The sequence below is a fragment of the Bufo bufo genome, chromosome 9, assembly GCF_905171765.1.
Source record: "Bufo bufo chromosome 9, aBufBuf1.1, whole genome shotgun sequence".
Classification (NCBI taxonomy): Eukaryota; Metazoa; Chordata; class Amphibia; order Anura; family Bufonidae; genus Bufo; species Bufo bufo.
Genome location: NC_053397.1, coordinates 63,326,020 through 63,340,625, shown reverse-complemented (window position 1 = coordinate 63,340,625; position 14,606 = coordinate 63,326,020). Strand labels below are relative to the sequence as shown.

Genomic DNA, 14,606 nt, shown 5'->3' with positions numbered 1-14,606 from the left:
TTCATTTTGAGGACATCGAGCGTGGTAAGTATTTTCACAGGGTGGTTTATTCATCAACGCGTTTCAAGGGGCGAAGCGTCTTCTTCCTCAGGACAATTAGGCATTCCTATAATATACATAAGGAATGTCTGATTGCCCTGTGAAAATACTTACCAAGCTCGATGTCCTCATTGGCAGCGCCAACATAGAGGTTCTTTCATCTATTTTTCTTCTTGCTTGATTCAACTCCAGCACCTGTTCCAGAGGTGCAGGTAGGAACCCAGGCTGCAGCCAAGTATCCCTGTGTGCTGGTCGGGACCTATACCACCGAAGTCTTCATAGTTGTGATTTTCTCACAACAACCTCTGGTAAGCGAACTACAGTAATTGTAATAATTATACTGAGCAAGCAACACCACACATGAGACGCTGCCTCCATTATCTTTTCTTTTCTTGTGCAGGGTGCTAGTGAAAACACAGATGAAGCAGGCAGGCTGGACACTTGGCAGGAACACAGACGAGGCAGATGTACAGGGTTAATCTAAACACAGAAAGAACCAAAACTGCTGGAACACACTCAGGAACAAATACAGGCTCAACACAGGTAAGAGTTGCAGAGGTAGCAGTTGCACCCGGGCCCTGTGTGTGAGGGACTCAACAGCTCCACATAAAGGCGTTGTCCAAGTGTTTAGGTCATATTAAATCAGTGGGGGTCCGAGCTCTGCTGATCAAATGTTTAAAGTGACTTTTCCTAAGCCAGTAAGGTCATGCTCTATGGTCACATAGCTTAGGAGAAGCTCAGTGCCATTCAAGTGAATGGGGTTGAACTGCAACACTAGGCACAGCCGCTATCCACTGAACGGCTCTGTGCTTAGTAAGCTGCAAAGAGGCTGCGGCGGTCAATGCAGAGCTGCAGCCTCTTCAAAAGCTAATCGGAGGGTGTGCCAGGTGTCAGACCCTCACCGATCACATACTGATGACCTATTCTGAGGATAGGTTATGAGTGTTAAAGAGTAGACTTGGACAACCCTGTTAAGAGGACACCACCATTACAAATGGTACATGGTTGGTCTGTGCAGATTTTGCATTGGGGTCCAGGAATGCCAACTTACACCTCCAAATCTAATGGAACGTGTCATAATTTTTTCCCCGCCTTATTCTGCTTGAATGTGACAAAAGTCTGTACGTTAAACAAATAAAACTGGAGGTGTACAGGGGAACATTAGGGTCCTGAAGACTTCTATGGTTACTCCAGTATTACTTCATACACCTTTGGACATGCACAGAGCTGAAAGGGTAAGTTTATAGGTGGCTGATTTGTTGCCAAAATTTCTGTGACTGTCTCTAAATCTGAATAAAGTTTACAGAAACCCATACACCTGCAATTCAGATGAATGGAATACAACAAATCTGCTGCGAGTGAACATACCTTGAAACAGTAGTTGGCATGAGGCTTTAGCATATTGATAATCAGTGTTGCATTTCTGTAAGTTTTGCACAGGAAAAAAAGAATGGTTAACATTTTCTCATATTTTTACCATAGAAATGGCATGTCAAGATATGTGAAGATGGAGCATGTGCCATAAAATATTGATATACAACTGTTAAAACACGTATTGAGGTAGAGGTTACTGAGCATCTTTAGAATAAACACACATTCCAGAATTTCCAGTAAGTATGGAAGGTAAGTGTTATCGCTTCACCTAAGTCTGTCCATGCAAAACAAACAAAATATACTCATTTGACACGTTATACATTATATTTTTAAAAACTCATCTTGTAATGCCACCGAGCAACATTTGTTATATACCGTAATACCTTTCTGTATTGTACTGTAGCTCAGAAATGTCATTAACTGTCATGTCAATACATACAACACTAGTGTCTGGAGGTGGAGGAGCCATCCCACATTACCTGTTTGTGCAATATAATGTTCTATTTGATCACCAACTTGTATTATTTTACGTGATTAAGCGGTTTTGTTCTTTGGACAGTAGGTATATCTGGCCATCAAGATATTGGGAGGTCCTTGACCAGTCCTAGTGGTAATGAAAGGAGGGCACTACTCTGACTCGCCAACATGTGGATGTGTATGTGCAATGGGCGGCCTCCCCCCAGGGCCCTCTATGTAACGCATCCCAGGTGTAGGAAATGCCGAGTAGTGTAATGGTGCGGCCCAAATGTCTCTTTATTTATGTCACAGTGCTCCTACCTGGATACGGCTGGACCCCAGGCTTTGTCTCCGAAGCAATAAATAGGGGGAATAATTGAGGGATAAAATAATAACTTGAGTCCAGACCTTGAGATGGAGTTCAATGGCAGCTTTACTTTCAATAAACGTTCTCCAAAATGGTTTACAGGCTTTGTCTTGGTTCCAGCAAGTTTAGCATGAAACAGGCAGGCAAACTCCACTCTGCTACATCTTTTTCTCTCTGAATCTGCTGTACTGACAGGCTGGCTGTGTAACTCAGCTTCTTCTGTATGCTGCACTTTACTTTGTAGTCTGACTCTAGGTTATGCCAGGGAACTTTCCTCCTGGCTCCTGTGGCTTCAAGCTTTGGCCTCCATGGCCAGCAGAGCTTAAGGTGCTCTGGCTGGCGTGGGCACATCCAGCAGAGACGTGCCCCTGCACACACTTCCCCTAGTTGGGGGTAAACTAGACTGGAACTAACTGGTCCCCACCCTTCCTGCAGGAAGTAGGACTCGCCCACTTCTCTCCAGAGGGGGGTTAGAATGGAATGGAAGGTTCCATTCTATCTAAGTACAGCTCTGCCGTGTTTGCTGCCACCTGCTGGTGAACCAGGTATATTTCATGAACGTGACAGTTGCAAACAGATTAGGAATGCACATTGTGAAGGACCTGGAATGAATACATAAGATGACGTTCAGGTTAGACCAATAAAGACAGTAGCAAGGTGCAGAAGTGGTAACACCACTCTGGGATATTACATATGTTGGCTCTGTGACGCACCTGAGAGGAGTCCAGGAAATGCTTATAGGCCAATCCTATTCCTGCCAGTACAGCTCAGGCATGGTGGGAGTCTGTGTGCATGCTTAGTCACTGTGTTGACCAGTGACCAGTGTAGTCTGAATCTGGACTGTACAGAATCCCAAAAACCGTGTCTCTTTCTGGAGGAGAGATGTTTGATTATCTACTGTTCCCCCGGTAAAGTTGAGGTGCTGCATGTCGAGCAGGGGTGCACAATGTTTTTTTTGGTCTGGGTGCTGCATTGTCACATTGTTTTATTTCACTGGGCCAAAAACAAAAAATGTCGATTGGCCCTCATTTGCATCGGCCTATTATAAAAAAAAGAGAAGAGGTGGATTGCCGCTCCAGCAAATGTGTACCAGTGATTGATTGAACTGATAAAAGTAGGGAATTTGTTCTCACTGTTTGAGCTCCATTCCTGTGAAAAAGAATGAGATGAGCAGCGCGGATCCGGTAATATTTATTATTTATTATTCTTTGACTTGTTCCCAGTAATTGGCCCCATAACAGTGCAGTGTAATAGGGGCCTTAAAGGGGTTTTCCCGAGATTTTTTTTACTGATCGTGGGGGATCGACACCTGGGACCCCCGCTGTTCAGCTGTTTGAGAAGGCATTGGCGCTCCTGTGAGCACCACGGCATTTTCGATATAGCGCTGGCCATGTGCAGTCCGCAAAATGAGGAATGCACAAGGCCGGTTTTGCAGATTTTCAATTTGCGTACCGCAAAACACATACGGTCATGAGAATGTAGCCTAATAAATCTGTCTACAAACAACTACCAGACTGCTTATGAATTAATGTCATTTTATTGCATAATTACAAAAAGCTATCTCACAAACATGACTAAAAGAACATAGGTGCAGGGAAAGGCGACATCATCTGGAGGATGAACACAGCGGATACTACGTTCATAAATCTGTCCATCTATATCAACATGATTAACAATAAAGTGCAAGTGCAAAAAACATATTCCATAATAATCAAATGGACGATAAACGATTACCCATGCTATGCTCACTCCAGGATGGCGCCAACCCCGACGCGCATTTAGGCGAACCTTTGTCTTGGGGTGGCGTCAGCACTGGGGGACACAGATTAAATACACCAACCAATCAACATGAATACAATAATTGTCTTACTCTATAAAACCTGTGAGTCTCTGAAAAACAATATGCGGCCGCGCCAAACAATGCTAAGGAGTCATGTGATCAAGATTAGAACACGTGATCACCTCCGCGAGCACGTGATGATGATGTCAGCACAGAATCGCGTCACATAATATCGCAAGACCATGCTTCCAGCATCAATTGTGACATTGCGCATGTCAGACCTGATAGTCATCGGATTCACCGCATATTCTACATGGATGGGACAGGAGATAGAATTATAGGGGAAATAGAGAAAATGAAAGAATGAAATTAAATTAAAAAAAAAAAAAGGAGAAGGGCGGCCGCCCAAAATTAAATTCCTGAATAAATAGAAAACATAATTATATAGACAAAAATGTGCAAAAATTAGTAAATTAGAAACATGATTATATAAAAGATATATAAAATATATCTCTTATATATACAGTACAGACCAAAAGTTTGGACACACCTTCTCATTCAAAGAGTTTTCTTTATTTTCATGACTATGAAGGCATCAAAACTATGAATTAACACATGTGGAATTATATACATAACAAATAAGTGTGAAACAACTGAAAATATGTCGTATTCTAGGTTCTTCAAAGTAGTAGAGAGTAGTTTGCACACTCTTGGCATTCTCTTGATGAGCTTCAAGAGGTAGTCCCTTGAAATGGTCTTCCAACAGTCTTGAAGGAGTTCCCAGAGATGCTTAGCACTTGTTGGCCCTTTTGCCTTCACTCTGCGGTCCAGCTCACCCCAAACCATCTCGATTGGGTTCAGGTCCGGTGACTGTGGAGGCCAGGTCATCTGGCGCAGCACCCCATCACTCTCCTTCATGGTCAAATAGCCCTTACTTTCAAAGTATTCCCAATTTTTCGGCTGACTGACTGACCTTCATTTCTTAAAGTAATGATGGCCACTCGTTTTTCTTTACTTAGCTGCTTTTTTCTTGCCATAATACAAATTCTAACAGTCTATTCAGTAGGACTATCAGCTGTGTATCCACCTGACTTCTCCTCAACGCAACTGATGGTCCCAACCCCATTTATAAGGCAAGAAATCCCACTTATTAAACCTGACAGGGCACACCTGTGAAGTGAAAATCATTTCAGGGGTCTACCTCTTGAAGCTCATCAAGAGAATGCCAAGAGTGTGCAAAGCAGTAATCAAAGCAAAGGGTGGCTACTTTGAAGAACCTAGAATATGACATATTTTCAGTTGTTTCACACTTGTTTGTTATGTATATAATTCCACATGTGTTAATTCATCGTTTTGATGCCTTCAGTGTGAATCTACAATTTTCATAGTCATAAAAATAAAGATAACTCTTTGAATGAGAAGGTGTGTCCAAACTTTTGGTCTGTACTGTATATAAAAATTAGTTTCTGTCTGTCTAGACGTCTGTCTGGACGTTCTTTATGCGCGACCAAACGACTGGACCGATCTTTACCAAATTTGGCACACAGGTACATCAGCCGGGTCCTTCTGCTAGTATACAAAAGATTTGCTCTATATAATCATAGGTACTATATCACCAAATAAAAAACATGATTCTAAACATGATGAATTGTCGATACATAATTGAACATATAATATATAACACATGATAAAAATAAAAACAATTATAAAAAATTATAAAAAATCAAAAATGCATAATAAATAGTGCAAAAATGTGAAAAAATTTTGATGCAAAAATTAAATGATAAATAATATAATGCAATTAAATATGAAATAATGGAATATTACTGCTTTTTTTTTTTTTACTATAGAAATAGAATAAAATGTGACTGAAAAAATGTGACTAAAAAATAATAATGTCATGACTGAAAAAGACTTTAAGTGACAAAGTGACCATGAGCAAGTGTCAAACCAAATATAATTTTAGGTCAACTAATATGACCATACAAACAATTACCTGTTGTGTGTCAAACTAAATAACCTATATACGAACCATGTGTTACTGTGTATATCATAGTATTAAAATTGGTGACAAATACATATGATGCTATACCAATCGTACAACCTCATACTCTCATCTCATTCCCCCCAAAACAACCATGTCCAATACAACTGTTCCAACCACCTCACTCCTATAAATTCCAGAGTATCAAAGAATAAATCTGTCTGCCTGCAACCATCATTGGGGGCTTGGGGGTTCATTTGCATAGGAATTTACACAGCTATCATTGAAATCAATGGAAACTGTAAAATCTATTTTCACTGAGTGATGGCTGCAGGAAAATGCCCTTTTGGGAGCAGAAGAAAGAATATAGTGCTGGGCCCTTCCCTCTTCACTGGTGTCCCATAGCATTGGCATGGTCTGCCTCCATGGTAAATGCGCCACTGCTGTGAAGCTGAAATTAATGCATTCACCTAATAATAAAGTGACATTTACCCCTGGAATGTAATGTGAGACATGGGACAAACATGTCATCTGGTAAGTGTTATTAGACTCAAAAGTAGCTTTCAAAATCCGAGATATGATCTACCAGTGGTTTTCATAGGGCTGGCATTCTTAAGGGTTAGTTTCTTTTATCTGCATTCATCAGATTCCAGAAGATGTTTGGGTTTTGTAACTTTAAGCTCAGATATTTGCATAAAAAGTCACCATCCGTGACTACACAGGTATAAATAGTGCCGAAAAATCATTTACTGAAGCTGTTCCCATGCGATGCACAAAATGAAATTTCTTATCTTGTCCTTTACGGCACTGGCATGCAAAGTGTTCTTACAAGCCAAGGGTTCCACTGTGACTGTTAACAATGGTGGATATGAGGGCATTGTAATTGCAATTAATCCAAATGTACCAGAAAACCTGCAAATAATTACAAATATCCAGGTAAATATAATAGACAAGTTTCACAAGGTTAAGTCTGATACATACGGTATTTGTTATTGTGCTATGCTGATGATTGCCACATATAGTACCCATATAGATAATAGATATGTGTCTTGTCCTTTTTTTAGGATATGGTCAGACAAGCCAGTCGCTATCTGTTTTCTGCTACCAAATACAGGCTTTACTTTCAGAAGGTAAAGATATTAATTCCTTCAACTTGGTCAAACCAGAATTATACCAGATCTAAAACAGAGACATATGACCAGGTAAGTCACTTCTTCATTGTCTTACTGAGTCCCTTAGAAGAAGGCATTGTGACCTGCAGGTTACTTTCCTCCCTCCTTGTTTGACAACTTTGCAAGGATTGCATATCAGGAGCCCTGCACAGGTATACACTACTCGTGGTGAAGGGGTCTGTCCTATCTCCATAGTAAACCTTATTTTGCATCAGCTACTAAGGGAGATTTTGGAATTATTCATGTCATTGTGGGCATAATGGCCTTGATTTATTATGTCTTCACCCCAGAATTCTGGTTCCAAAAAGTCGCAAATCGGGAGGGGTGGGGGTTGGGTCTGCAACTTTTTGGACTCACATGCGCACAAATTTTGCAACTTTTTACACCACTTACTCCAGTTTGGAAAGTGGATGTGGTTAGTTATTTTATTGAGTTTTACTCCAGATTTACCACTGAGACTTTAACATAGTCGCAATCTCACTCCAGTAGGAGAGTGGAGTAGGCAAACTGGAGCAGCTTTTCTAGACAAAAGTGTTGTTAGGTCTAAGGATAAGACAAATTTATCAAACAACATATGACATTTGATAAATGTGGCATAAAATACAACACAGATTCAAGCAAAACTGATTTCAAATGTTCCACTCGTGATAAATTCCCTCAATGTATAGAAAGCAATATTAAAAAGACCATCTGATTGCAATGTCAAAAACCTTTAATCACTCCTCAATGACCAATGAGAGCCATTGCACATAGTTATTGAGGGCCCTTATTCTAAACACGTTGAAGAAGTTTTTGTTTTTAGTTAGGATAGTTTCACATCTGTAGCACAACTGTCCGGCAGGCTGTTCCGGCAGAGAATGCTGGGAATCGGCCAGCCAAACAACGTTGCGTGCAGCGGATCTCTGGGAGATCCCATTATAGTCAATGGGGTCTGGCGGGCAGGCAGCACTATCCTGATCCAGAGGGCTTTCTCTGCCGGAACAGCCACTAGCCTTAAAAAGCCTTCCTCATTCTTTTTTGACCTGAGAGACACATCACAAACAAAAGAGTAATAAAAGAAATAATTAAATGCTCACATTCTCTTAGCTCTTAAAATCAATAATTGCTCCCGGCAATCCTGGCCACCCTTCATTCACTGCTATAGGAGCTCAGAAAATAGCTGAGTGCTGGCTCGGCTATTTCCGGCAGTCCCATAGCGATGAATGGATAGGTGTTCATGCATGTACGGTGCTCTCTCTATTGATTGTTATAGGACTTCCGAAAATAGCCAAGCTCACTCCCATAGAAGTGAATGGAAAGTATGTTCAGTGCGCTCTCCTTCACTTTGGGGGCCCCGTTCTCGAGACAGGAATGGGTCCCAGAGGTGGGACCCCCACCAATCTGACATTGATGGCATATCCTAGCGATATCCCATCAATATCTGAGATGTATATATCCCTGTAAAACCTCTAGGGCTGTATTCCCCCTGTAACTGGGGCTTGGGAAGAAATTAGCAATAAGAGGCAAAAATGTAATGTTAAAATGTCCCTCAAAAGTCTTGCACGACCTTATTGTAGGCACAACGTGTAACAGAAATTAAGACAAAATAAAAATACATTAGCAAACCAAAAAATGCCACCACTAGCTCATACTTCAACTTCTAGCCCTACTCCTGGTGATCATAAACTAACTTATACAGTATATCTCATATATGAAAAAGACAGGGATAATGGAAAGGGAATAATTTATAAAATATTTTAGTTGCACTTTGTTCTATAAAAAAAAGGAGAAACCGTGAAAAATAGACTTATTTATACTTTTTTTTTTTACATTTTCCCAAGTTATGGCCAACTTAATCAGCACGTGTGTAAAATCGCTGACCATAGTTTGACTCCTATGCCTTACCCATGTGCATTACTTGCTTATTCTTGGAATCACACAATCCTACACATTTGTGGCCTGTTACGTCACTGTGTATCGATTATTGATTGCATGTGTTTGAATTAGGCAGATGTTGTCATTGCCAGTCCTTACATTCCCACTGATAATGGTCCATATACCCTGCAATACGGACAATGCGGAGAACCAGGAAGATATATACACTTGACTCCCAACTTCATGTTAACGGATATGACCAGTATCTATGGGCCCAGAGGTAAGAACAAGGATTTTCTAATATTTATTAAGACTAGTTCAGTTCTACATTTATAGAAAATTGACGCCATGTAAAAGTTCTATTAATAACATAGGGCTTTATAGGAGGTTGAGCTAGTTACACTACTCTTCTTAGACTGATGTTACCCCTGGCAGTTGGATGTTTTTGCTATTGGAAGTTGAAGGCTGTTGCTTTAAGAAAAATGTGTTATTGCATGATGCCCATTCAGATGTGCCCCTCCATGACATCTGTATGCCTCCAGCCCCAAATAATGCTGATATGCCGTGCCAAACTAAGGTAAAAGAAAGATAACTGTGCATAACCATGCCCACATGATGCCACTCAGCGACTACATACAAATTAGCAGTTATTCAATCTTTCATACTATCTATCTATCTATCTATCTATCTATCTATCTATCTATCTATCTATCTATCTATCTATCTATCTATCTATCCTAGCAGGGGTATATTTTAATGTTTGTGTGTGTGGTTAAAAGATGTCCACAGTGTCCCCCATTACAGTGACCTCCACAGTGTCCCACCCCCTTAAAAGTGATCTCCACACCGCACCACTCCCTAAAAGTTACCCCTCCCCCCACCCTACCCCCTTAACAGTGACCTCCACAGCATCCTGCCCCCTTAACAGTGACCTCCACAGGGACCCATCCTCTTAAAACTGACTTACACAGCAGTACACCACCTTAACAGTGACCCCCCCACGGCAGTGTTCCTCCTTAAAATGTGACCTCCACAGCAACCGCCCCTTTAACAGTGACCTCCACAGCGCCCCACGCCCTTAACAATAATCTATAACACAGAAAAATGGCTCACTTAGTATGGAAACCTGGTGTAAAATTGTGTAAATATCATGACTGAATGACCTGCGAGCATCTATTAGCTAATAAGGGTCATGTGACCATATGTATGGCAGTTAGGATATCAGTGAAGCTACAAGCTCCTAATGGCTAATACATTTTTTGGGAATATCTAAAAAATTGTGCATCCTAGAGAATTTTTATGAAAACCTTCCAGGACACCTGATACACCTATGTGCCAAATTTGGTGCAGATTGGTCCAATCATAAGCTGTGCATAAAGAATAGAGATGTCGCGAACATAAAATTTTCAGTTCGTGAACGGCGAACGCGAATTTCCGCAAATGTTCGCGAACGGGCGAACCGCCATAGACTTCAATAGGCAGGCGAATTTTAAAACCCACAGGGACTCTTTCTGGCCACAATAGTGATGGAAAAGTTGTTTCAAGGGGACTAACACCTGGACTGTGGCATGCCGGAGGGGGATCCATGACAAAACTCCCATGGAAAATTACGTAGTTGATGCAGAGTCGGGTTTTAATCCATAAAGGGCATAAATCACCTAACAATCCTAAATTGTTTGGAATAACGTGCTTTAAAACATCAGGTATGATGTTGTATCGATCAGGTAGTGTAAGGGTTAACGCACCGCAAACAACCGCAAACAGTCCATTTGCGGTTGTTTGCGGTGCGTTAACCCTTACACTACCTGATCGATACAACATCATACCTGTCTCGGCCTTCTGGCTGTTTCCCTGGACATAGTTGCCACGCATGTCGTTGCTGGCGGTAACAGCCACACTTTGATTGTTGTTTGTACACTTCCCCTTTAAGTGGCAGTCTTCCCTTGCCTGGTGTAGGAAGGGTTAAAGGGCTTCTGTCACCCCACTAAACAGTTTTTTTTTTTTTTTGTTACTTATAATGCCTATAATGCGATTTATGCATACATACTGTAATTATTAATTTTCGTTCAGCAGATTCTGTTAAAAACTTACTTTTAAAATATGCAAATTACCTTGCTACCAGCAAGTAGGACGGCTACTTGCTGGTAGCAGCCACATCCTCCTATCCTAAAGACGCCCCCTCCGCATGCTGATTGACAGGGCCAGCGGACGGGATCTTTCTCTGCTGGCTCTGTTTGCATACAAAATCTGGCGCCTGCGCCGTACCTGTCTTCAGTCGGCGCAGGCGCACTGAGAGGCGGACGCTCGCTCGGTCGCTCCATCCTCAATGCGCCTGCGCCGATGATGTCACATCTACACCCGGCGCAGGCGCATTGAGGAAGGAGCGACCGAGCGAGCGTCCTCCTCTCAGTGCGCCTGCGCCGACTGAAGACAGGTACGGCGCAGGCGCGAGATCGTGATAGCAGACAGGGCCAGCAAAGAGAGATCCCGTCCGCTGGCCCTGTCAATCAACATGCGGAGGGGGCGTCTTTAGGATAGGAGGATGCGGCTGCTACCAGCAAGTAGCCGTCCTACTTGCTGGTAGCAATGTAATTTGCATATTTTAAAAGTAAGTTTTTAACAGAATCTGCTGAACGAAAATTATTAATTACAGTATGTATGCATAAATCGCATTATAGGCATTATAAGTAACCAAAAAAAAAACTGTTTAGTGGGGTGACAAAAGCCCTTTAACTCTCTTCCTTGTGCGTGAACACTGGGTGTGTCTGTGTGTGGGTGTGGCCACTTGGGGCTATTTAACTCCTGCTGGAAGCCAGAAGTCTGAGGGGTACTTCAGCCATGGTTAGCTGGAGTCATCCTCCTGGTTATATACCATCTGCCAGTAAGGGCCACCCTAGTGGTCATAAGTTTATGTATGATGTTTTGAAGATGTTTCTGTGGTCTCTTTGTTTATTGCAGCTATGGTTTCCTGGGTTCCTGTGTGATGTTGGTGTGTGCTGTGTCCGTTTGTGTTGTTGTGGACAGCAGCACTTGTACATGGGTTCCAGGTTGTGTGTCTGTGGCAGCTAGGTGTTGTACTTGTTTTATTTACCTGCCATTGCCATATGCTGTTTATGTTCCCCTTCCTTTGCAGTCTGACCAGTGAGACTCCTGTTCGTCCGTGTCTTGGAGGAACAGGTCGTCTTACCCTGCTCCTAGTCCAGGGCCACCCTGAGGGCTAGTAGGGATTAAAGGTTCCAGAGTATGAGCCCTCCCACCATCAGGGTTGGCTCATACGGCTAGGAGACAGGGTCAGAATTAGGGACGTATTAGGAGGTGACCTGATTCCTGTCCTGGCCTAGCAGCGACCACCATCTTCTGTCATCGTACGGCTGAGGGTTTTTCCCATCCTCAGCCATGACAAGTTGACACACTCATGACATAAATTTTATTCCTCTATGTGTCAATCTTGGTGTAGTGATGACTGTGCTCGTGCGCACGTTTGGGAGATTACAGGCGATAGCGTTTTTTCAAAGCCTATGGTCGTGCTGAGGTAGTACAGTGACAGTTAAGTGACCTAGAAAACAATGATTCTGCAGTGTGGGCCCATTGTTGGCCTAGTAGGCTTTAATGATCACCTTAGATGATCACAAAGAAAATTTATGTTTTTTCTATGCAAAATTATCCAGCCGATCGCTTTTGGTCTGTTCACAATAAAGCAACGACCTTATCATCTGGGTTGTGCCAACATTGCCATTGCCAACACACTCATAGAGGTGATCGCTTCATTGTGATACGCAAGCCCCTTCACCACAACAAGGTAACGATCACGAAGGGGAATTGACACATGTATGTGCCTTTTTTTTTGTTTTGTTTTTGTAGTCACAGTGCAGCACCAGAGGCCAGAAAAATTAGGCATGTACACATGCCTGAAAAACTAGGTATTGTTGCAGCCGTTGCAAAAATTTATGTTTTCCGGGCAGAAAGTGCACTAAAACATTGCGACTTGAACCCTAGTTGGTGGCGGAGAAGTCACGCAAGTCATCCGGCATGCAGAGATTAAATACAGCAGCGTGTGGACCATTTTTAGCCCAAGGCATCTCATCAGGCCTTTTTTAGTCAAATGCATCCCCCACTGCCAGTCCCTTCGGGATCCATGCCTCATTCATCTTAATAAAGGTGAGGTAATCTAGACTTTTTTGACCTAGGCGACTTCTCATCTCAGTGACAATACCTCCTGCTGCACTGAAGGTCCTTTCTGACAGGACACTTGAAGCGGGGCAGGCCAGAAGTTCTATCGCAAATTGGGATAGCTCAGGCCACATGTCAAGCCTGCACACCTAGTAGTCAAGGGGTTCATCGCTCCTCAGAGTGTCGATATCTGCAGTTAAGGCGAGGTAGTCTGCTACCTGTCGGTCGAGTCGTTCTCTGATGGTGGACCCCGAAGGGCTGTGGCGATGCGTAGGACTTAAAAAGCTCTGCATGTCCTCCATCAACAACACGTCTGTAAAGCGTCCTGTCCTTGCCGGCGTGGTCGTGGTAGGAGGAGGATTACTTTCACCTCTTCCCCTGTTAGATTCCTGTTGTGCTGTGACATCACCCTTATACACTGTGTAAAGCATACTTTTTAACTTGTTTTGGAACTGCTGCATCCTTTCCGACTTCCGGTAATTCGGTAACATTTCAGCCACTTTCTGCTTATACCGGGGGTCTAGTAGCGTGGCCACCCAGTACAGATCATTCTCCTTCAGCCTTTTAATACGAGGGTCCCTCAACAGGCATGACAGCATGAAAGACTCCATTTGCACAAGGTTGGATGCCGAGCTACTCATGTCCCGTTCCTCGTCCTCACTGATCTCATTGAAGGTCTGTTCTTCCCCCCAGCCACGTACAACACCACGGGTACCAGATAGGTGACAACGAGCACCCTGGGCTGCCTGCTGTGGTTGGTCTTCCTCCTCCTCAAAGCCACATTCCTCCTCTGACTCCTCTTCCTCAGACTCCTCTTCCAGCGTTGCCGCAGGTCCAGCAAGCGATGCTGATAAGGCTGTTTCTGGTGGTGATGGTGACCACAACTCTTCCTCTTCACGCTCATCTACAGCCTGATCCAGCACTCTTCGCAGGGCACGCCCCAGGAAGAAAACAAATGGGATGATGTCGCTGATGGTGCCTTCGGTGCGACTGACTAGGTTTGTCACCTCCTCAAAAGGACTCATGAGCCTACAGGCATTGCGCATGAGCGTCCAGTAACGTGGCAAAAAAATACCCAGCTTTGCAGAGGTTGTCCTAGCACCCCGGTCATACAAATACTCGTTGACGGCTTTTTCTTGTTGAAGCAGGCGGTCGAACATTAGGAGTGTTGAATTCCAACGTGTCGGGCTGTCGCAAATCAAGCGCCTCACTGGCATGTTGTTTCGCCGCTGAATATCGGAAAAGTGCGCCATGGCCGTGTAGGAACGCCTGAAATGGCCACACACCTTCCTGGCCTGCTTGAGGACGTCCTGTAAGCCTGGGTACTTATGCACAAAGCGTTGTACAATCAGATTCAACACATGTGCCATGCAACTTGCCCAAATTCAATGCCGCCAACAAATTGCTTCC

The 14,606-nt window shown here is 43.1% G+C and overlaps 1 protein-coding gene across 1 annotated transcript in view; it reads left to right on the top strand.

The window, feature by feature from the left end:
• Positions 1-229: 229 nt before the first annotated feature.
• Positions 230-14,606, top strand: part of LOC120979790 (calcium-activated chloride channel regulator 3A-1-like) — a 105,354-nt gene continuing 90,977 nt past the window's right edge. The window contains exons 1-4 of the mRNA XM_040408747.1: positions 230-347; positions 440-582; positions 7,065-7,202; positions 9,159-9,306. Coding sequence (XP_040264681.1) covers positions 505-582; positions 7,065-7,202; positions 9,159-9,306 — 364 coding nt within the window. The 5' untranslated portion in view covers positions 230-347; positions 440-504. The remainder of the gene's footprint in view (positions 348-439; positions 583-7,064; positions 7,203-9,158; positions 9,307-14,606) is intronic.